General features: G+C 40.0%; 1 protein-coding gene across 1 annotated transcript in view; it reads right to left on the minus strand.

Moving 5' to 3' along the window:
• Positions 1-25,087, minus strand: part of LOC124555974 (histone-lysine N-methyltransferase trithorax) — a 220,142-nt gene that overhangs the window by 68,804 nt on the left and 126,251 nt on the right. The window contains exon 9 of the mRNA XM_047130020.1: positions 18,132-18,374. Coding sequence (XP_046985976.1) covers positions 18,132-18,374 — 243 coding nt within the window. The remainder of the gene's footprint in view (positions 1-18,131; positions 18,375-25,087) is intronic.

The following is a 25,087-nucleotide window of genomic DNA, read 5'->3' on the forward strand; positions in this document are numbered from 1 at the left end:
CTCTTCTAACTCCTGTAGTGATGAGGGAGTCGGAAATCTGCTCCGTAGTCCAATACCGCCCACAAGGGTTCAATAACGTTCAAGTCCAGGGACCGTGCTGGCCAGGAAAGACGCTGTGGTTCAATTGCATGCTCCTCATACCAGGATTGTTCTGTCCTGGCTGTGCGAAAGGGTGCATCATCCTGAAATATGTCGTCATTGTTGGGAAATAACATTTGAAACATGGGGTGCACATGATCACCTAACATGTTCACATAATCGCTGGCTGTAATGTGACCTTTGAGACTAATGCCTGCGTCAGCAGGATACCGTAATATGGCTGCCCATGCCATCACACTTCCACCTCCATGCCTAACTGTTGGAGTCAAGTAATCAGGATTGTAGGCTTCTTTTGGCATTCTCCAGACGTAAACCTGGCCCAGTGTTGGAAATGACGAAAAGGTTGACTCATCAGGCCATATGACGTGTTTCCACTGATCAGCCATCCAGGATTTGCATTCCTGATACCATGTTTTATACTTCTTTGCATTGGTTGTCATCACTAATGGTTTTGGTATAGCAGCTCATCCATGAATATTTGCTGTATAGAGTTCTCTGAGGTGGCTATTGAGCTCTGCAGTCACTATGAGCGCCGTACTTTTGTGTTGTTTTGACACAATTTTTGTTAGTGTATGATGATCTCTGCCATTTAGTTTCTATTTGCGCCCACTATTACATTTACACGATGATGTCTTTCCATGATTTGTGCAAGCTGTGATGACCGTTGAAACAGTTGCTCTTGAAACATTCAGTAAGTTGGCTGTCTTGGTTACTGATGATCCAGTTAATCGAGCCCCCACAATCTGCCCTCTCTGGAAGTCTGTTAGGTTTTTGATTGCACATTGACCTCGGCCTCTGAATGCAAATACAAAGTGTGCACTACTCAACCTGCAATGATGCCTAGTCCGTACTGAACATGCAATGTACACACAGCCCTGTCTCAGTATGAAAGGAATAGCAAAGATTTCAGTTACACAATGTGAGAAATGTGATTGCTTTCCAGAGACCCTCAACCATTTTCCATTTGCAGGCATGCACACATCTGGGTTATCATTTCTTCTTCTTCTTCTTGTTCTTCTTCTTCTTCCAAATTTCCAACTGAAGTCTTACAGCTACTGCCAAGGTGAACTGGTGACTGAGTGGAGATTTGAACCTATTTAGTCCTCGATATGTCAACCAATTTTTGCAACTCATACATACCAGTACAGAGTCACTTTACAACATCTGCAAGTCTGGATAGGTTATGAGTCAGGTGGAACATTGTAAAAATGGTAGCAGACTTCAGAATGTAAACACAGCAAAGCCACTTCTTAAAAACTGCTGTGATAGCGGAAATGAGACAGAGAAAAATTCTAGAATTTGTCTAAATGGAATCTATCATTCCACTTTATTTGCAGTGTATCTAACATATTTCCACCAGTTAATTGAGCGCAAAAGCTCAAATAGAGGCAGCTGTGGCCCAGATCTGAATTTTCACAATTCATTCAGTGGCCAGCAGAAATTATAAGACTATACTATCACTGATTTATTTATACGAAGAAGTTGGGTGTTTTGCTGATGTTCAGTGCACCATTCTTTAACCTTTATCACTTGACCTATATGACACTTACCATACGCAAACAGAATTTTAAAGATTCCCAAATTTGTGTTTGTAGATTGTGCGCTACATTTCTCAGAAGATTGACTGTTTTGGGCAGTGTGGAGGGAAATTTCGTGGAAGGCAGTACATTTGGGAACTTTGTTAGGAATACTTCGACAATTTAGTGTTAAAATTTTGACAGTTGAAGTGTCGCTACTTTACACGCGATCTACTTTCGTTCCCTAGCGAGAGTTCGTCAGGGGATCTAAAACCACCACCTAGTCTAAAATAAACTCATGTGCACTCCAAAAGTACTTCACTACCCGAAAGGCTGCTTCGTTTGTGTAGTGCACCCCTGATTTATTGAGGTTCTTTATGATTATGATTATTTTTTAAGAACTAGTTTTGACAAATAAAAGAAGAGCTATCAACTAGAGAACACCAGTAGCCTCTTCACCTTCCCTCAGTCTTTCTAGAGTCCTGGCATTACATATACCCATTATTGCTTAACAATACAGACAGTATATTGTGCAAGTCCATACGGACAAGCTTGTGGTAAACAGAATGTCCTGTCTACAAATCTTCCTCTCCCAAAATGAATAACTCCAAAAATACCAGAACCCTATTATTCTCACATTCAATGGTAAGCTTAATATTCCAACTGAACAATATCAACTGAATTCAATTTACCAATGTCAATTGAAATTAATGAATATGCACTCAGATGAAATGATGTCCTATGAAAACCATTCCTTATTGCTGAACCTGAAATAGAATGACTATGTTGAGATAAAGGATAATGTGAGGTACACTAGGGCTCAAATTTAAGTCTCTCACTTATTGCAAAAAGTCACCTTAATCATTGGACTATCTGAGTGAGTCTCCATACCTGACTCCAATTTTTACTGTCACTGACATTTCCTAATATTACTTCTGAACACTACAGCCAGCACGTCTTCCACAGGGTATGTGGGAACAGAATCGTGATCAGACAGCATAATGGTCGAGGTGATTGCTCATCATAGATGGGAAATAGGAGTTCATGTCTTACTCTGAAACAGATTTTTCGATGTTCACAGCATATTCATTTCACGGATTAGGTTGAAATGTTCGAAGAACTTTATCTATTTATCTTCACATTGGCACCACAATATGAATGTCTCAACAATCTATATCCAAAACACAACTCGCTTCAATACTGCTGCACTCAGCAATTTCTCCTTAATATTTTCAATGAGTAAATTATCTATCAGAAGTGAATGAGGGCTACCCATGGTAACAGTCTCTCTCTTCAAAATATATGTTAGTAAGAAATATGTGGAGGTTAGTGTGTGCTTAAATTATGAGATTATATCCAAGCAGTTACCAATCACTGACCAAGAGTCAAACAGCCATATTCTAGCACACAAGGAAATGCATTAAAGCTAACTAATAAACTTAATCAGTTACAGCTAAGTGTTTTATTTACAAATAAAAGCAGTGGAAAGACTAACACTGTGTGTGCACTTTCCAACAAAAGGCCTCAGCAATTTGGTTAAATTTGTGGTGAAAATTATAGACTGAATTTGGTTGCTCATTTTTGGTCTAAAAGGAGTGTGTTTAAGAGTAACTCTAAGCATGATGTCTGCATTTCCCTTTCTTCTTAACATGTTTGTTGTTCTTAGTCTAGTAACACTTCAATTCACTTACTGTAGCCTAAGTACTCTTTAATCCACTAAGCTTGCCTCATTCTATCATCAACTGTTTTTGCACGACTTTGTGACCCTTGCAAAGGCCATAATAATCAGGAAGGCACAGAGCCATGTGGCTTCAAACACATGGATATATCCTGTGGTTTGCAGCTGGAGTTCCTATGCACACTGACTATGTAACTTCTCAGCTTTACATAATGTTGATGAAGCACATGCCCTGTACACCTTTTTTATGTACACATCAATCGGTAAAAAATAGTGGCATTGCCTTCATCACCAAGAAGAATGGACATTTGTGAACTGACCTAACGACTACACTAATCACTTTACTACATCACAGGATTGGAGCAAATGTATTTTCGTGAAATATCTAGAACATAAGCTCCTTATGTACTCTCTATACTTTTTTCAGTTGTTTTGCTCAGAAGGTCATGTGAGCAGTGTATGTGGATGTTTAGAACAATGACGCTCAAACAGCTTAAGAGTTGTTTAAACCAAATTACAACAATTTTTTTTTCCAAATTGAACAGCAACAGTATAGGGTGATAACTGTCACAGATACAATGACCATTCTCCCTTAATACTGTGAGAGTTATGACATTTTTAATGCCAATGGTACATTTTGAGTTTTAAAAATGAGGAGTACTATCTTAAAGGATAAGATTGCAGTTTTTATTAACTGCAGAAGAATGTTATATAGAGAAAGAGGTTTGCAGTTTTTATTAACTGCAGAAGAATGTTATATAGAGAAAGAGGTTTTCAAAACTGCCATTCACTTAAGACTTCTCGAAGTTTTTGATAAAATGGCGAAGGTATGTACGACTGTTCTTCATATTTCTGAGCGACACTGGAAAAGAAAGTTGTCTACAACGCAAGAGCTTTTCTTGAAAAGTGTGGAGAATTGTTCTCTCCCATACTCCAAGATCTAAAAATTCACAGCAAGAATAGCAGAAGAGAACCAACTTTCCTAATGAAGAGCCAGTTTCACCAAAAAACTCTTATTTAAACATCAAAGTTCATTAAGCGTCAGGTACCCCACAGACTAAGTTTGTAATTTACGAGTTGGCTGAATTTGCTCCTTTTTCCATTATGATTGTCAGGCACGTCCATTTGATTTCCGAGAAATGTTCTTCAACATACTCAGGGCGGAGCGTGATGTAAATACTGGGAGTGATGAAACAAACACCAGCTGTGAAGTTAACAGGGACATAAGTGAAGACTGTGATTACAAGTATGGTATTTCTGTGTATTTTATCTACATTATCTGATCAAAAGTATGTGGACACCTATTAGTAGACACGAATGTGGAGTGCATCCACCCTTCGCCTTTATGACAGCTTGAACTCTGCTGGGGACACTTTCAATTATGTGTCTGAATATCTGTGGAGGAATGCCAGCTCATTCTTTCTCAAGAGCTGAAACCATAGAAGGCAGTGACGCTGGATGCTCAGGTATGGAGTTCTAACTCATCCCAAAGGTGTTCTGTTGTGTTCAGGTTGTGTCTCTGGGAAAGGCCAGTCCATTACTGGAATGTTATTGGCCACAAACCATTGCCTCAAAGATGCTGCTTATCACCACGTGCATTGCCATGCTAATGCAAACAGTTACAGTCTCCAAACTGTTCATCCGCCATACGCAAAATAAAATGCTACAAAATGAGTTCATATCCTTCAGCATTTAGCATTTTTTTTAAGCACAATAAGTGACCACATCTTAACCGCAAAAAACATCCCCATGCCATAACACCACTTCCTTCATACTTCAAAGTTGGCACCAGGGAGGAATGGTGGCATTTTTTGTACGGTACGCTGAGAATTACGCATTTCGAAAAAAGAAAAAGAAATCTCAACATAAAAACTTCTAAAATAGAAAGACTGCCAAAGTAACTTAGTAACATGTTTCCACTAAGATTGCATGAAACTATTACAGAAATTTTTATAGGCCAATTTCATCTCAAATTGTACAGGACAAGTGTGAATGTGTAATATCAATATTTCAAAGTATGCCGGAAATTATATATATCACTCACACACACACACACACACACACACACACACACACACACACACACACACACCAAACGGGAAAGCACTGGTAGATAGACACAATAAAAAACACACACACAAATATCAAGCTTTCGCAACCCACGGTTGCTTCATCAGGAAAGAGGGAACGAGAGGGAAAGACGAAAGGATGTGGGTTTTAAGTGAGAGGGTAAGGAGTCATTCCAATCCCGGAAGCGGAAAGACTTACCTTAGGGGTAAGACACTATCCAAATTGAACCCTGCCTGGAACAGTTCCGTCCTCCATCACAGTGGGGCCCACTTCCTCTTCCTCAAAATCATCCTCTCCAAACCTTGCAGGAATTTCACACTTCCAGCCTTGCCTCTCAATCTTTCTTGAAAAACCTTGATCCTACTCCCAACATCACCACAGCTGAAGCCCAGGCTATCCGTGATCTGAAAGCTGACCGATCCATCGTCATTCTTCCGGCTGACAAGGGTTCCATGACCGTGGTACTTGATTGCCGGGAGTATGTGGCAGAGGGACTGCGTCAGCTTTCAGACAACACTACATACAAAGTTTGCCGAGGTAATCGCATTCCTGATGTCCAGGTGGAGCTTCAAGGAATCCTGAGAACCTTAGGCCCCCTACAAAACCTTTCACCTGACTCCATCAACCTCCTGACCCCACCGACACCCCGCACCCCTACCTTCTACCTACTTCCTAAAATTCACAAACCCAAACATCCCGGCCGCCCCATTGTAGCTGGTTACCAAGACCCCACAGAACATATCTCTGCCTACGTAGATCAACACCTTCAACCCATTACATGCAGTCTCCCAACCTTCATCAAAGACACCAACCACTTTCTCGAATGCCTGGAATCCTTACCCAATCTGTTACCCCCAGAAACCATCCTTGTAACCATTGATGCCACTTCCCTATACACAAATATCCCACATGTCCAGCGCCTCGCTGCGATGGAGCACTTCCTTTCACACCGATCACCTGCCACCCTACCTAAAACCTCTTTCCTCATTACCATAGCCAGCTTCATCCTAACTCACAACTTCTTCACTTTTGAATGCCAGACATACCAACAATTAAAGGGAACAGCCATGGGTACCAGGATGGCCCCCTCGTACGCCAACCTATTTATGGGTCGCTTAGAGGAAGCCTTCTTGGTTACCCAGGCCTGCCAATGCAAAGTTTGGTACACATTTATTGATGATATCTTCATGATCTGGACTCACAGTGAAGAAGAACTCCAGAATTTCCTCTCCAACCTCAACTCCTTTAGTTCCATCAGATTCACCTGGTCCTACTCCAAATCCCATGCCACTTTTCTTGACGTTGACCTCCATCTGTCCAATGGCCAGCTTCACACATCCATCCACATCAAACCCACCAACAAGCAACAGTATCTCCATTATGACAGCTGCCACCCATTCCATATCATACGGTCCCTTCCCTACAGCTTAGGTCTTCGTAGCAAACGAATCTGCTCCAGTCCCGAATCCCTGAACCATTACACCAACAACCTGAAAACAGCTTTCACATCCCGCAACTACCCTCCCAACCTGGTACAGAAGCAAATAACCAGAGCCACTTCCTCATCCCCTCACACCCAGAACCTCCCACAGAAGAACCCCAAAAGTGCCCCACTTGTGACAGGATACTTTCCGGGACTGGATCAGACTCCGAATGTGGCTCTCCAGCAGGGATACGACTTCCTCAAATCCTGCCCCGAAATGAGATCCATCCTTCATGAAATCCTCCCCACTCCACCAAGAGTGTCTTTCTGCCGTCCACCTTACCTTCATAACCTCTTGGTTCATCCCTATGAAATCCCCAAACCACCTTCCCTACCATCTGGCTCCTACCCTTGTAACCGCCCCCGGTGTAAAACCTGTCCCATGCACCCTCCCACCACCACCTACTCCAGTCCTGTAGCCCGGAATGTGTGCACGATCGAAGGCAGAGCCACCTGTGAAAGCACCCACGTGATTTACCAACTGACCTGCCTACACTGTGAAGCCTTCTATGTGGGAATGACCAGCAACAAACTGTCTATTTGCATGAACGGTCACAGGCAGACAGTGTTTGTTGGTAATGAGGATCACCCTGTGGCTAAACATGCCTCGGTGCATGGCCAACACATCTTGGCACAGTGTTATACCGTCCAGGTTATCTGGATACTTCCCACTGACCCCAACCTATCAGAACCCCGGAGATGGGAACTTGCCCTTCAATATATCCTCTCTTCCCGTTACCCACCTGGCCTCAACCTCCGCTAATTTCAAGTTGGCGCCCCTCATTCATCACCTGTAACTCAACAACATCTTTGCCTCTGTACTTCCGCCTTAACTGACATCTCTGCCCAAACTCTTTGACTTTAATATGTCTGCTTGTGTCTGTATATGTGCGGATGGATATGTGTGTGCGAGCGCGCGCGAGTGTATACCTGTCCCTTTCCCCCACTAAGGTAAGTTTTTCCGCTCCCGGGATTGGAATGATTCCTTACCCTCTCCCTTAAAACCCACATCCTTTCGTCTTTCCCTCTCCTTCCCTCTTTCCTGATGAAGCAACCGTGGGTTGCGAAAGCTTGACATTTGTGTGTGTGTGTTTGTGTGTTTTTTATTGTGTCTATCTACCAGCGCTTTTCCGTTTGGTAAGTCACAACATATTTTTTTAATATATTTTTCCCATGTGGAATGTTTCTTCACATGATATGTATCGAAAAATAAAATATTTTCATTTTCTGTTGATTAGTTAAAATGTTATTAACTTATTGAAAAATGGCATTTGTGATATTGCGTTAATGAAAGGAAGGTAAAAAATGTAATTAGTAAACTATGCTGAAGAGCCCAAGCAACTGGTATAAGCATGCGTATTCAAATGCAGAGATATGTAAACAGGTAGAATACAGCGCTGCGGGTGGCAATGCCTATATAGAACAAGTGTGTAGCAAAATTGTTAGATCAGTTACTGCTGCTACAATAGCACTTTATCAAGATTTAAGTGAGTTTGAACATGGTGTTATAGTTGGTGCAAGAGCGATGGGACACAGCATCTCCGAGGTAGCGATGAAGTGGGGATTTTCGCAGACAACCATTTCATGAATGTACCGTAAATATCAGCAGTCCGGTAAAACATCAAATCTCCAGTATCACTGGGGCCGGAAAAAGATCCTGCAAGAATGGGTTCAACAACAACTGAATATAATTGTTCAACGTGACAGAAATGCAACCATTCTGCAAATTGCTGCAGATTTCAATTCTGGGCCATCTTCAAGCGTCAGAATGCGAACCATTCAACGAAACATAATCGATACGGGCTTGCAGAGCTGATGGTCCACTCATATAACCTTGATGACTGCATGATAAAGCTTTACGCCTCGTCTGGGCTCATCAAAATCAACATTGGTCTGTTGATGACTGGAAAGATGTTGACTTGTTGATGAGTCTCATTTCAAAGTGTATCAAGTGGATGGATGTTTAAGGGTATGGAGACAACCTCGTGGATCCATGGACCCCAACTGTCAGTCAGACATGAACATTATTGAGCATATCTGGGATGCCTTGCAACATGCTGTTCAGAAGAGATCTCCACCCTCTTACGCTCTTACAAATTTATGGACAGCCCTGCAGGATTCATGGTGTCAATTCCCTCCAGCACTACTTCAGACAATAGTCAAGTCCATGCCACATCGTGCTGTGGCACTTTTGCATGTTCGCAGGGGCCCTACATGATATTAGGCAGGTGTACCAGTTTCTTTGGCTCTTCAGTGTATTTTACTGTACAACATACTGTTTTCAATTATCCAGAATGACAATCACAGTACATCTGCATTGCAAGCAAGTCTCAAAATTGAATTAAAAATAGCAAGATCCGGGAAACTGCTTTCAAAAGGGGAGTTTGTAAAAGACTGTCTCCTTGATGCTGCATAACTTGTGTGTCCACGAACATCAGCAGGTTTTAAGAAATTGGTTTTTCGAAACAGTGACACGGGCCATAAGTGTTATGGCTCACTAGGGGCTTTGTTGCTTCATTAGTTGCACTTGATGAAGCAACAGATCTTATAAATACAGCTCAGGCAGTAATATACGTATCAGATGTGTAACGCTCTACATGTAACAGAGGATGTATGGACTTACCACGGGACCTTCCAGTCTCGGAAATTCAGTTTGGGATGAGACTTTGCAAGTTGGTGGCACACCTCAAGTGTGCCCACTCACAGAAGACTTAAAGAACACTATTTAGAAAATTCTGAGAAAAAGGGCTCCAAGTTTTAAACATAGTTCCATGTGCAGCTCATATCTGGTCAGAAGTAGCATTCCAGCATACAGGTGAAATAGCTCAGTCAGTAGTGTGCTAGAATGTCATGACCGATCTGGGTTCGATCCTACCTGGAGGCTCGATTTTACTTTGTTTTCTTAATTGTTTTACAAATTATAACAACTTTTACATAAAGTTAATGACCTACAATATTATCAATTACATCACAAATAATTTTATTTTGTTTATGAAATGGCTGTACTACTTAAAATGTGGATCACACTCGTCAATACTTTCTTTTTAAAAGGTTGAATAATTTCAATTGCATTTTTTATGGAGGTAAATTAAAAGTGTTAAGTACTGTCATTATAATATTATAATAAAATTTGGTGATATTGTAAGCTGTGGAAAGGTTATAAATATTCATTGTAAATTCGAGGAACCGGTGTAGTCATGGAAAAAAACAGTACAGTTGTTGCCCTATTGTATATAGAAACAGGCAGTCAGTCAGGAAATGTCAAGGCTTGCACTGAACTTATCGAGCAATGGACCTTACCTCCTACAGTACCACTTCACTCCTGACTTTTGCAGAGACTGGAGCGTTCTGTAGTGTGAAATATTACTGCAATTTTTACAATATAGTGAATTAAAAATGTTTGTCAATGAAGACAATGCATAAGTATCAGAAGCTGCAGACTAATTTTACAGTGAAGTGATGAAGATGATGTAAAAGATGCAGTTATTTATTACAAAAGCTTGCTTGCTGCAAATAATTTGACTGCATCAGAATCTTGAACGACAATTTCTCGTGAAGCAATGTTGATGAGTGAAGAAATTTATAGATGTACTATGGACATGTTGGCTGAAAAAATGCTTGTGACTGCTGATGAACTTGCTCACAAAAATGAAAACTGTGAATGTGAACCATTTGAAAAGTACGAAGACCACAAGTTATCCGATGAATACGAAACAGAAGAAAAGAAGGAAAGAGAAGTAGATCCTTGCAAAGTCTCAGCCCAGGTGTCAACTACAAATATTACAAAAAAAGGATGCAGCCAGTTAAGAAAGAACGAATATTTATCCCAATGGGAAGAAGACATAAAAAAGGGGGGCTATCAATTTGATAAGTATGCAGCAATCAGTTCCTGGACATATTATCATTTTTTGTTGAAGCCAAAGACAATTATCAGTAAATGTTTACACGAAATTTACAACAGTTGTCTTTAGTAGCAGCACAACAGTTTACAGATTTTGAATTTAAAGCTTCTGACAACTGGGTTCATATATTCAAAAATAAATACGGAATTTGCCAGCAAAAAGTGACAAGATTTGTTTCAAGAAAAGACAACACAGCGATGATCGAAGAAACTTTGGCTGCAGCACATGCTTTTCGAACCCAGATGTTAAAACTGATACCGGATTTCAACAAAGATTTTTTTATCAACACTAACCAGACAGGATTTACTGCGCCATATTTAAGAATTCATTTTGCTCTCTCTGTTTTTACGATTCTCTAACAAAATTCTTCGATTTTGGTTGTTCTTTCTTTCCAGATGTCAGTATTAGTTTGTATACAAACTATTTTCATCAAAAGACATGGCATGAATAAAGTGATGCATACATACACTGCTCTATATGCTCTCAATCTGTCTGGAAACATCCTACCTAATCCTACCTAAAGTGTGTGTGTGTGTGTGTGTGTGTGTGTGTGTGTTTTCACAAGAGGCAACTGGTAACTTTGGCCCCCGAGTTAAAAAAACAGGAAAAGAAATTATAAAAATGTTGTAATAATGTCTTCCAAATCTGGGAAGCTAACAACAGAGCTGTATACTGACTTTCTCACCCAGTGTTTGAAGTCTTTATGTGGGTCAAGAACAGTTTCTGTTAATTATTGACTCTTGGGGTGGACAAGCAAAGGCTGAATTATACGATGAAATCCTTCAGGATGATTAGAAATAATCAACATGTACAATTAAAGTGACTCCTCCGATAGGGACTCCACTTATTCAAACATTGATGTCTATTTTTATAGACAAGAAAAAAATTGATGAAGCATATACAAAATTGCCCTTATTGTATTGATAATAGTAGAGACATAAACTGACAAACTCTCGTGAAGACTGTATAAAAATACTATCAATAGTCCGTCCATCATCAGCTGACACTGCCAATTTTAAAGGAAATGATCCGATATGACTGGTATGCTTCCAGGGTTTCTGATGAAACAGCAGTTCTCATGAATGTCAACAAAGTATGTTTTTCAACAGACCTTTAAAAAAAGCATTGTTCCTGTAAACAATCATCCTTCATAAATTGCGCAAAATGCCAAAATATTTTTTGTTTTCACTGTTTTTCTGCCAATTATCATTCTGGTGCTTGGACATAAAATACAAAATTGACATATGACCATGCCACTGTAAAACATTTTATATGACTGAAACATCACCCAGAATTTGTGACAGTAGTAATTAATTTACCTCCATTAAAAATGCATTTGAAATTATTTAACTTTTCAAAAAGAAAATACTGATAAGTGTAATTCACATTTTAAGTAGCTGTGACAGTCATTTCATAAGCTAAATAAAATTATTTATGATTTAATTGATAATACTTTAGGTCACTAACTTCATTTAAAAGTTGTTATAATTTTTAAAACAATTAAAAAATAAACTGAATTGTATCAGCAGGTAGGTAGGATCACACCCAGATTGTCTGTATGCCTTTCTAGCATGGCTATTTTATCCATATGCTGGAATGCTACTTCTTACCATATATGAGGTGCGTATGAGCTACGCCTAAGACTTTCGATCCCCCCCCCTCCCTTTCTTTTTTAAAAAAAAATTTCTTGAAAGCACGCTTTAAGACCGCTATGAGTGGACACCCCTGAGGTGCACTACCAACCTGTGAAGTCTCATCCCGAACTGAATTTCCGAGACCAGAATGTCCCCTTGTAACTGCCTTTCAAAGTGCCTACGACAGATGTGGACTTCCTAGCAGCTGTCAAGCAAGCAATCAATGGTGTCAGTACGGATTGGAATCTGTTAATATCAGTGACCACGGATGGAGCACCAGCAACGTGATGCCATCAGAGAGGGCTCATAGACCTGATACGCAAAAAGGTAGAATGCACACACACGAATTCACTGCATTCTACATCGAGAGCCGTTTTGTGCAAAATCAGTAATGTTAGAAAACATCACGCAAATTATTACACGCACTATAACCTATCTGAAAACACGTGGGCTTACACATTGCCAGTTTCGGCAGTTCTTGGAGGAATTAGAAGAGGAGTACAGTGACATACCTTACTAGAACCAAGGACACTGGGTCAGTTGAGGTAAGAAGCTGGAAAGATTTTTTTTATTTATGTTTGGTCTAGTACATTTCTTACACGAGACAGGAAAAAGTGAAGCAAATTTGGAAGATCCTTGCTGGATATCAGACCTCACACTTCTCATGGACATTACATCTCGCATGAACAGCCTGGGCGTCAGTTTGCAAGTGAAAATAATTTTAATTTCTGACATTTTGGAACAAGTAAACACTTTTGATAGGCAGCTTGCTCTTTGGGAGATCCAACTATTGGCTGAAAACACTGAAAGTTTCCCTACCCTTGGTTAGGTACATGAAAGTGCTGCATTTCAAGAATGTGTGTCAATAATTATAAAAAATTAAGAAGCAATTTTAAGCACAATTTGTAGACGTTACAAGTGTGTCTCCTATCATTTGTTGCTTTGCGCAGCCATTTTCAGATGTAACTGATCGACCTGCAGTGCAATACACGGCTGAAGGACAAGTTCTTTGCAGTACAAAGTACAAAAGAATTCTATGAAAACTTTCCACAGCAAGAATTCCCATGCCCGTCTCATGATGACATGAGGGTTATGTCCATGTCTGGTTTCAACCTATGCATGTGTGAAAGACTTTTCTCTGTAATGAAAATGAATAAATCAAAGTTTCGATCGAGTATTACTGACTAAAATCTTCGTAACTGCTTGAATTTATCATTGTATCGTGCTTTTGTGCCTGATATTAACTTTTATAAAACTTCCTGGCAGATTAGAACTGTGTGCTGGACCGAGACTTGAACTCGGGACCTTTGCCTTTCGCGGGCAAGTGCTCTACCAACTGAGCTACCCAAGCACGACTCACGCCCCATCCTCACAGCTTTACTTCTGCCAGTACCTCGTCTCCCACCTTCCAAAATTTACAGAAGCTCTTTTGCGAACCTTGCAGAATTAGAACTAATGAAAAAAAGGATATTGCGGAGACGTGGCTTAGCCACAGCCTGGGCGATGTTTCTAGAATGAAATTTTCACTCTACAGGGGACACGAGGTACTGGCAGAAGTAAAGCTGTGAGGACGGGGCATGAGTCATGCTTCGGTAGCTCAATTGGTAGAGCACTTGCCCGCAAAAGGCAAAGGTCTCGAGTTCGAGTCTCGGTCCGGCACACAGTTCTAATCTGCCAGGAAGTTTCATATCAGCTCACACTCCACTATAGAGTGAAAATTTCATTCTAGAAACATCCCCCAGGCTGTGGCTAAGCCATGTCTCCGCAATATCCTTTTTTTCATTAGGTCTAATTCTGCAAGGTTCGCAGAAGAGCTTCTGTAAATTTTGGAAGGTAGGAGACGAGGTACTGGCAGAAGTAAAGCTGTGAGGACAGGGCGTGAGTCGTGCTTGGGTAGCTCAGTTGGTAGAGCACCTGACCACATTTAACATGTACCTGTATGGTGATAGGCCATTTAGTGATACCAAAGCACTAGCAGTATAGGTAACACTTTCCACAAACACAACAATTCGTATGCAGCCAGCAAATGCTAGAGCAGAGAAGTGTGCAACCAAGCTATTTTGCTTTGATGGACAAAAATCATTCTTTTCAGTGCATTGTACGAAATCTGGGAATAAAAAAATGTTAAAAGTGTTTCTTACACTCTGGCTCACTTCAGCACAAAGGACTTAGAATGTTTATTGTGTTTTACAAAAATGTGTTATGGAGACAACTTTCTTCAGCTGGAGTTATCCAAGATGTTGCTCTGTCTGGAGATGGTAGGTTACAGTGTTATATTGCGGACATGTTTGGCGTCTCTCAGCGTGTGGTGTCCAGAGTGCTGCAATGTTATCAGGAGACAGGCCTTACAATGTGATGTCCTGGTCAGGTTGGAGTTTACCAAACAACACATTCAGTGGCGTATGGAGCGTTGAGGCATTAAATGCTATTCATGGGTGAGCCACATTTCTCCACAGAAGGTCATGACTGCAGGACCGATGTTTGGCAATCATGATGAGGAAGCAAGAAATCAGTCGAATGTCATTTCCCAACACACTGCAGGCCTATCGCAGTTTGCGGAGGCACCAGACTTAACAAGACAATGCCCTTTTTTGCTGAGCCACCTCCAGCACTGAGTGTAGAGCGCTAGTGGAATGAGACAGAGGAGCCATATGTGATTCAGGTTCGGGAGTGGCCAACCACCCCGACTTAAATCCAATTGAAAGTGTGTGGGAATACATGAAATGAAGGCTAAGGCACATGCATCTCCAACCAGGAAAAGGTGGGAAATTGATGCCAAGCTGTTATTACTACCAGAGTTGGTATCACCTGTTTCTGAATATTCATTGTAACCAATAAATAAATCATTGAAATAGGAATGTGTATCTTTCTTTGCAATGAAAATGATTTCCTTGTCCATCAAAACCAAACAAGTGAGTTGCACTACACCACTGCACTGGCATTTGCTGGCCACGTGTGAGATATAATTGTGTCAAAAGGGTTGCCTATACCACAGGCACCGAGGCTGTCGCCAAACTGAGGATGGGGAATGTAGAGGGACAACCTGCCATTTTATTCAAACATATAACAATGTCCGTGTCCCCCTCCCCCCGTCCCATGATCATGCCATATAAAGGTGCGAAACATGAGGACTGAAAAAGTATAAACATCCTTTGCTGCTTTGGATCACATTCACGATTGCCATCTCATGACACTCCAAAGTAAAGAGGTGTTGAACCATCCAGGAGGTGTCAGCAGTACAAAACGTTGTCACGGACGTTGTCCTGTTGCTCATCACACTGCGAACTGTCGTTTTTGACTGTAAAACATGTGGGAATCAATATCCCAGAGGAAGAGATGGTTTCTTTGACACCTTTTATACCATCCCCTGAAGCCTTTTCGGGTCAATTCTGAGCAGTGGTGTGTGTGAAATGCTTTCCTCGGCCACTCGTGAAAATGATACGTTTTAAACACTAGGAATCACAGTTCTAACCTTCATTGCAGAGGCATCAAAAGAAAGTGTGAAATGTTGGCAAGAGGATCATTAACCCAACTTACACCTTACATGAACTTCTGGCCTTTTTTTCTCACATTTGTCAACACCTTGCAGTTAGAACTGTCAATGAGCCTGAAGGTGACATCACAGAGCGCCACGTTTTGCACCATTACAGAGGAAGGCCATAGGCACCTTTGAGCCAAGCTTCACGCTTACGCACTGTGATGTGATATAAAAAGGAGATCTTTAAATTGTGCTGTGCAGTTAAATACTGCCCTTTAAATGTGGCACATTTTTTTAAACCCAAAATTTCTATTTTACAACTTTATAAAATAACTTTTACAATTATTTTATACTTTTCATTTTTGCAAGAGAGAAGAAACATAAGTTAACATAAAATTGTTAATAATACCCAAGCCGAATGTCACTATAATCATTAATTTGAACAATACAGCTTCTAGAACATTCAAGAAGTCCATGTTTTGATATATACAACTGACTATCAGTCGGTAGTTGGCAGTCGGTACCTGCGTAAGTCTTTGTTTCAGCATGCCTACAGCATGTCTTTTGTCTCACAAAGGTATATGCAAAAAGCTCTTTCTAGTAAATGATTTCTCTTTCCTTGAACTTTTTTTTTTTTTTTTAGAAGAATCACTGTAGTGTATGTGCAGACATTTATATCTAGGGACAATGAGAAAGAAGATGTGGTCACAGGTATAAAGCTCACATCTAAAAATAATAAAAATTCTAAAAGTGTGAAATTCTGTTATGAAGATCAAGATACCTTAAAATAACAGCTATCACACTCTCAATGGAAGCACAGCTCTCTACAAGATGCCACAGCTAAAACAATTAGTAGGTAGGTAGTTCTCTTTCATCAATTTCTGCTAAGAATGATGTTCCCAATAACTACGAGAACCCTCTCATCAATGATGCTGTAGTAGCACAATAGGTAAATGGGCTGGCCCAGTTAATCTTATAGTTCCTGAGAATACCTATATTGCTGATGGAAGTGTTCAGGTGTACAGTCCCACGTTCATAGTCTGTTTTGATGCCCAATTTGGCAGTGCCCTGCCACTCACTATGACTAAGCACAGCCCAAGTGGACTGGGTTGTGGGAAAATGTGCGTGCACAGGAACACGTGTAGAACCCATAGTGCATTAAATGTTTTGCATAATGCGCTGGTTCCTCAGTTGTTGTCACTTCCAAAAATAAGAGCTCAAAGTAAGTTAATTGTAATTCATAATGGTTGTACAAACTCCTCGTTAGTATCTGCCTATCAACAAAGAAATAGTGTGAATGGTCCCAGTTCCAAATGGCTGAAAATCACTATTAACATCAAAGAGAGTATCTTATGTGTAAACCAACAATTTTAAAATCCTGGCCAGTGAACAGATCTTGTACCTCAAATAATGTGTGTTTCAACGTAATAACTATTTGTCAATATTCAGAAGTAATCACTATTTCAAGTATTTTTTGTACATTTCTCCCTTCAGTTCTTCCTTGATACAGTTTCTATGTCTTGTAAATTACCTCTACATTCATTTGTCAATGCCATTAGTTGCTCGTTGTGTGCTTTTACCTAAAACCTTCTATATTTACCATAAAATGACAATACAAATTCGTTTTTGGAGGGGGTCCACAGTCTGTAAAACAGTGACAGTGAAAGTTAAATAGTGCAGTTTTTCACAATGAAGGCAACAGGGAAACCCAGAAAAAAAATGAGGGACTGTGAAAGGAAAACCATAATGAAAACATAAAAAACCAAGAAAACCACAGCATGTGGTAACAAGAAAGAGAATAAAAGCCCACTGATGCTGCTGCTTTGGTAATAGAAGAAAAAAAAAAAAATGTTTACCTCATGGAGAACCCCTTCCAACACCAAATTTGTTTGTAAGCAGACAGACAGAAGTGCTTCAACCTCAAGACAATAAAAAGTTTCATTTTCTTCCAAGTTGAAGAATTAACTTGCCTGACATACACATTCTACTAGTTATCTAACCAGTGTTTATTTTATCCAGACAAATTAAATCTTTTTTAAGTTTCTGAGTTTCACTTTATAGTTCCTTCTCACATTTTCCCTCCACCACCACCACTACCAACTCGCCTTTAACTTGCACAGTCTACTCGCCTTTAACTTGCACAGTCTAGCCTTTAACTTGCACAGTCTAAATTTACTGGCAAATGCTAAACAGAAGTGTGTAAGGTCCTGAAGTTTAATATTCATTTGTACCAGCAAGTTTAGTTTGTATGTATATACAACAGTACTTACCCATGGTCTATCGGCACTGTGGAGTCGTCGACCACTCAGGCAATCTGTATGGTAAGTGCGATGGCAACGCTGACAGCTGAGCTGCTGTCCTTGCCCATTACCACACACTGAACACACCGTGCAGCGTTGACACACCCAGTTTGACAGTGAGGTGCCGCCAAACGCTTTTATGTTTGGATCACGAAGGCCGTCTTCCAGGCAGAATCTGTGGTATGGCTCGCAACATGAGGCACAGTGGATAAGCTGGTTAAGAGGAAGGAAATATGAATAAATATGCAAATGATACATTCAGACATAAGATATGTAAGTTAAAAACTAATATCAAAATTCAAAATATTAAGCCAATAAGCGTCAGATGAAATATCACAGTACACTGTTTGAGAAGCTGAAGATGCCGCTAACCTAATAATGCAAGCTAAACTAGAAAAAGTATATCATAAGTATCCTGTGTGATGCACAGTAAATAAACTCTGAAACATAACAGATAAACTTCGTTGCACACTTATTAAGTCAACACACTATTACTGGTGAAATTCTGTTGGCAAAGCAAAAAAATATTTCCATACTGCTGATCATTAACACAATAAATGTGAGAGTTTAGAGAATAACAATTTGTACTTTTGTACCTACATCTAGATTCTGATCTGATTGTGGTAACTAAAGTAAGTAAGTAAGTAAGTAAGTAAGATAAGTGTTTAACATCCCATTAGTGTCGAGGTCATTAGAGAAGGAGCACAAGGTTGGATCAAGGTGGGATGGCAAAGGAAACCAGCTATACCCTTTCAAAAGAACCGAGTAATTTAGGGAAATCCCGGAAAATCTAAATCACAGACCACACGATAATTTTGAGAGTCCACAGTGTTCTAACCACTGTGTTACCCCACTCAGTGCAGCATCTAAATATCTTACCTTCAACTATTACTGGCATAGGAACAACACCATCCCTAACTGCCACCAGTTTTTTAGTGTTTACATGAAACTACCCACATCCTCAATATTTAATGGCCATCATAACACAACCAGAAAGCTCACTGAAATGTCACTTTCAGTCACATTGCTCTTAATTTGTGTCGTAGAATTTGAATTTATAAAAAAATGCCCATCCTGTTTGGGTGTAAACCTGTGTTTATTTTTCATGTGTGTTGAAAAATTTCTCTCTTGTCTAGGTTATAATATAATTATGGCGAAGCACGTCTTACGAGACTTTCTCCTCTACCAAGTGCTTCCCCCTCAAACTCTACCTCCATGGTGCCATAACAGTTTCTCTGCAGACTACAGTTCGCTTGTCTGTAAGCGATCAAGGGAGGCAGCATCCCTTTGATTATTTACTCAAAGCAAAGGCTCCCAGCTCCTGCATATCCACTCATTCTTGGACTATGAACAGGCATAACTGACTCGATGATCCACTTGCTCCACTCTCGTTTCTTAATATTGCACTACCTCTCAATATCTCTACTGCAGTTCTTGGGAATGTCTAAAGGAAGAATACTGAAAGTCGTCTTTTCTGTGAGGAGTAGAGTAAGTATTTTTTTGCACACAATTTGGATGAAAAATCTTAACGTTTAATACGTAAAAAATTCTCAAGTCAAAACATTTCTTTTCACTACATGAAGCAACACATGGGTATTACTCACATGATAAACGATGGGTTTTAGAGAACAAGTTAAAAAAACAAATACAGGAGTTGTCTGAACCAGTAAATCCTTAAGAAAAGAGTTTAGCTGTATCGTGTATGGTATGCTTAAAATTTTCAGACAATCACAATTGCTACAGCGGTGGCATACTCGTGAGAGAATGTGCAACAGAAATGGCAAAAACATTCTGTCACTATGACGCTTTGACACATATCACTAAAAAATCAAATTCTTTATATGGATGATAACATTAAAAATATATTTAACATTTTAACAGCAAACTTCCAGTATTATTTTTGGTATGCAGAAGAGAGTGCTGATCGAACGTATCTTGGTTTTCTACTTTTATTTGCCTAATATTGGACAACTTTTTTCTTTTAAGCGAAGAGGTATTCACTTTGGTTCCAGAATATCATGTTTGGATATTTTTAGTGCAGTTAAAAGGAGTGTTCACAAAATTGGTAGTTTTAGAAAATACTCTGCAATTTGTACCAGCGGCACAATAGCTACAGTGTGCAGCGAACATTGCTTCCTTGGTCAAAAGAAATAGAACAAATTGTTTAACTTTTCATTGTACTGTTCACCAAGAAGCACAAATTGAGAAAAGCCTCAGAGTGCTGTCCATAACGAAGGCAATGAAAAGCAAAAGTAATAGGTGGAGGAAAACAATCACCATCTCTTGAAAATTTACACAATTTTTGGAAGAAGTTGATTTAGAATATAGAAATGTACTACTCCATTCCGAAATTCATTGGTTGAGCAAATGGCCCCTCCCCCCACCCCACCCCACTTAGAACAGAATGTTTCAAGTTTTTAAATAAAGATGTGAAATTAGATGCTACAGAATTTTAAAATAAACTTAAGGATTCATTTTTTTAAAAATCAGAATTAACATTTCTAACAAATTTTGCAAATTGGTGAAATTTTCTGAACCTACAGCTGCACAGAAAGAAATGCACTATTTCTCATAAGTTTGCAGATATTACTGGATTTCAGTGTAAACTTACATTGTTTAAAATTTATGTTTTAATAGCTTACATCTTGTGACTCTTTTGTATGGAGAGTAAGTAGGGCTCATGATCCCCAATGACTGATGTTCATCTCTGCAATTGGTGGGCATGGCTGTGTTGGGTTGCTGATATTACCGCACAAGTAGTACTGGGGTGGCGAGGGTGGGGGGGCAGCTGCTGCTTGCTGGAGGAGAATGGTTCTTGAGCCACACTTCGCCAGGACTGTTATAATATGTACAACTAAATGTCAAGAGTTCATTCTTATTTTACTCATGCGTAATACCACTAAAGGGATGTAGCAGATACATTAAAAATCCTTTTCTCCTCAATTCTGAATCATTTCAACAAGTCATATGAATGGCACACACCTAAGAAATATGTTTCAAAAAACGGGAAGGCAAACATAATATTTAGATTTGTTGAAAGGCTCCTGGGAAAGTGGAGTGCATCTGTAAGTAAACCGTGTGCAAGTTAGTTTCATGTTCCATGGACCATTTGCTTGATAAATCATAACGATGTGGAATGAGTCATATTACATTCACATTGCAAATTAATTTGTAAATATTCCTGCAAATTGAACATTTATACATATTTTTTAAGTTGTTGTTAGTACTAATATCAAATATGAAGATTGGAGTTGATTATTCCGACCCACCAACTTGTACACATACAATAACAGAAATAATTCTACAGAACAAGAGGAGTTGTTGAGGAGATACTTTTTGGGTTTATTTTCAAATTTTAATTTTCTTTTCAACTGTGGCAGATTATTTACAACAGACTTCATGAGGGAATAAATACACAAGTAAAGCAGTAGTCTGTATGTCCAATTCCTTAAAAAATATTTGCAAGATCATCGTGGGTGAGCACCCCATATTATTCTCACACCACATTTTTGAGCACATTAGTTTCATAAAGGTGAGTTACCGCAAAACATTATTCTATTTTATGAAAACTGAAGCTGATGGGGGGATGGGAGAGGAAGGAGAGGGAAGGAATGTCAGCTGCATTCGGACTTAATGCGGATTCAGTGGCGACAAGCAAAAATGCGTGTCAGACTGGAATCTGTGCCCAAGATCTCCTGCTTATTAGGCAGTTGCATTAACCATTGTGCCGCCCGTACACAGTGTTTATCGCAATTACATGGGCTATCTTGGTACGCCACTCAGAAAACCCACATTCCCATCCAGCACCACCTGTCCACAGTCTCTGTCTATGTCCTCTTTGCTTACTACTTTGAGATTCCCACAGGAGATCAAATGTGATATTTCATTCGCAGTGAAGGTGTTGGATTCATAGCCCATTGAGGATAATAAATTACATAAATGCACTGTGTCTGTTCTCTCCCTTCTGTGCCCCCCTCCCTTCCGTCACCTACAATTTCATAATACGTATCACAGCTCCGAACATGTCCGAAAGAACAGACACCACACATTTGTATAATTCATTATTCCAAATATACAAAATATGTGAACTTACTGATCTGTCTCACCCCAAGATTTACAATGATTCTAAGTTCAAACGTGCCCAAGCCAAGTTATTTTAGGAATTCCAAAACGTGTATTTTTCCAGTTTAAATTCTCATCAACATTGACACCTAAGAATTCTGAAGTTTTCACCCTATTTATTATTTCCTTGCCATGTGTTACACTTATTACTAGCATGGTTCCCCTGCTTATGCAGAACTGAATATGTTGTACCTTTTCAAAATGGAGGGCAAGACCATTCCCAAAAAATCAGTCAATGATACTTTTAAGAACATTGTTTAACATATCTTCTGTTGTTGTATGTATGCTTGGACTGATTACAATACTAGTGTCATCTGCAAAAAGAATGCATACATATATGAGGACCATTAGTGGACCTAAGACTGAGACTTGGAGAACCCCATATATGCTTTGTTCCCAGTCTGAATAATGTCCCCAAACCACACTGGCTGGATTACTAACAAGGGAACCTCCCCATCGCACCCCCCTCAGATTTAGTTATAAGTTGGCACAGTGGATAGGCCTTGAAAAACTGAACACAGATCAATCGAGAAAACAGGAAGAAGTTGTGTGGAACTATGAAAAAAATAAGCAAAATATACAAACTGAGTAGTCCATGCGAAAGATAAGCAACAACAACGATAGAGTTAGCTCAGGAGCGCCGTGGTCCCGTGGTTAGCGTCATCAGATGCGGAGTGAGAGGTCCTCGGTTCAAGTCTTCCCTCAAGCGAAAAATTTTAATTTTTTATTTTCAGACAATTATTATCTGTCCGTCCGAAGCGAGGTAACTGCGCCGTAGTATGGGGACGCTACACCTAAACAAACATCGAAACACACGACGTCAGTCGATTACAGCGCACGGAAGAGAGAGTATTCCTGCTAACGAGGCTCCCTGGCTGGCAGTTGACTGTTCGCTACTTTGGAAGAGAGTGCATTAAATACGTGAGATGTATTTCGTGGGCAATATGTTTTCGGTTCCCATTGGAGAGGCACGTCCTTTCGTCTACTAATCACACGGTTTTGCGGTGCGGTCGCAAAACACAGACACTAAACTTATTACAGTGAACAGAGACGTCAATGAACGAACGGATGGATCATAACTTTGCGAAAATAAAGAAATCAAACTTTTCACTCGAGGGAAGCCTTGACCTAAGGACCTGTCGTTCCGCAGCCGCTCACGCTAACCACGGGACCACGGAGCTCCTGAGCTCACCTTACCCTTGATGTTGCATATCTTACGCATGGACTACTCCGTTTGTATATTTTGCTTATTTTTTCACAGTTCCACACAACTTCTTCCTGTTTTCTCGATTGATCTGTGTTCAGTTTTTCAAGGCCTATCCAGGGTGCCAATTTATATCTAAATCTGAGGAGGGTGCGATGGGGAGGTTCCCTTGTAAGTACAACTTTCTGCATTCTTTGGCTTACATCTGACATTATCCAATGGTTGGCTAAAGTATCAATCCCATAAAACTTCAGTATATCTAGGAGAATATTGTGATTCGCACAGTCACATGCTTTAGATAGGTTGCAGAAAATACTAGGTGGTTATTTAATGCTTGTAAAATTTGTTTAGTGCAGACATAAATGGCATGCACAACAGAGCGACTCTTCTGAAATCTGAACTGTGATTTGTTGGACTATTTTTGTTTCTAAGGTAAGACAGTATTGTAGAAAGTTAAGTTTTCAACATACTGCTCTGATTTTTCTCTTAGTGTGTTTGTCCCTATACTTTCTACAATACTTAAGCAATGATTATAATATATATTTGCTCCCTGTGACTCAACATTTATAGCCGTTACATTCTGCTCAATAGTGATGTTATCCTGTTCCATCACTGGCTGTTCTCTCACGCAATTTGATTTCACACACGCAGACAAAAAAAAAAAAAAATATTCCCGGATTTCCTAATTTAAATACAATTTTTCCTGCATGAAACTACAATTTTCCATGTTAAGTGACAACATACTTTCCCTTGGAGCTGCAAAACCTACCAATCCTTTGAACGGTAAATGCTTTATACAGCAGCGTAAAACTTCCCGGCACTTTAGGAAATGAAACCCAGCATCCCGATTGACCTAGTATCAATATAAACCCATCCAGGAGATAGCAGCATCACCTGGTGAGGAATGACTGCTAGTCAGACACACACATACTATATGCAATATCAGTAAGTGTGGGGAAGACGCCCAATCTATCCAAGTTTGACTGGGGGCAGACTGTGATGACCCATAGGCTTGTGACCATTTCAAAAACTGCACGACTTGTCGGGTGTTCGAAATACTATGCTGATGGGAGGTTGCGAATCCATTATCTTCCAGGGGAATTGCTCCTTGACACCTATACTGTGGGGTGTAGACAACCTGGCAGCGGCTCCATTATGTTCTGGGGACAATTCACATAGGCATCCACAGGTCCAGTGGAGTTCGTGCAATGCACCATGATGCCAAGGAGTATCATGTACTGGTTGCAGACTACATACAACTCTTTATGACAATCATGTTTCCCAATGGCAGTGGCATTTTTCAACAAGAAAATGTGCCAATTACAAAGCCAGGAGTAAGATTGAGTGGTACAAGAAACACTGTAGTGAGTTCCAATTGATGTGCTGGCCCTCCAACTTACCAGATCTGAACCCGATTGAACACATCTAGATTTGATTGAACATGGTGTCAGGGCTCATTGGCTCCCTCCCCGGAATGTATGGAATCAGGTGACTTATGTGTGGAGATGCGCTGTCAACTCCCCCTCAGCGACCTACCATGGCCTCATTGCTTCCATGCCATGACACATCACTGCTGTCACCGGTGCCAAAGGTGCACATA

The sequence above is a fragment of the Schistocerca americana genome, chromosome X (genome assembly GCF_021461395.2).
Source record: "Schistocerca americana isolate TAMUIC-IGC-003095 chromosome X, iqSchAmer2.1, whole genome shotgun sequence".
Taxonomy (NCBI): domain Eukaryota; kingdom Metazoa; phylum Arthropoda; class Insecta; order Orthoptera; family Acrididae; genus Schistocerca; species Schistocerca americana.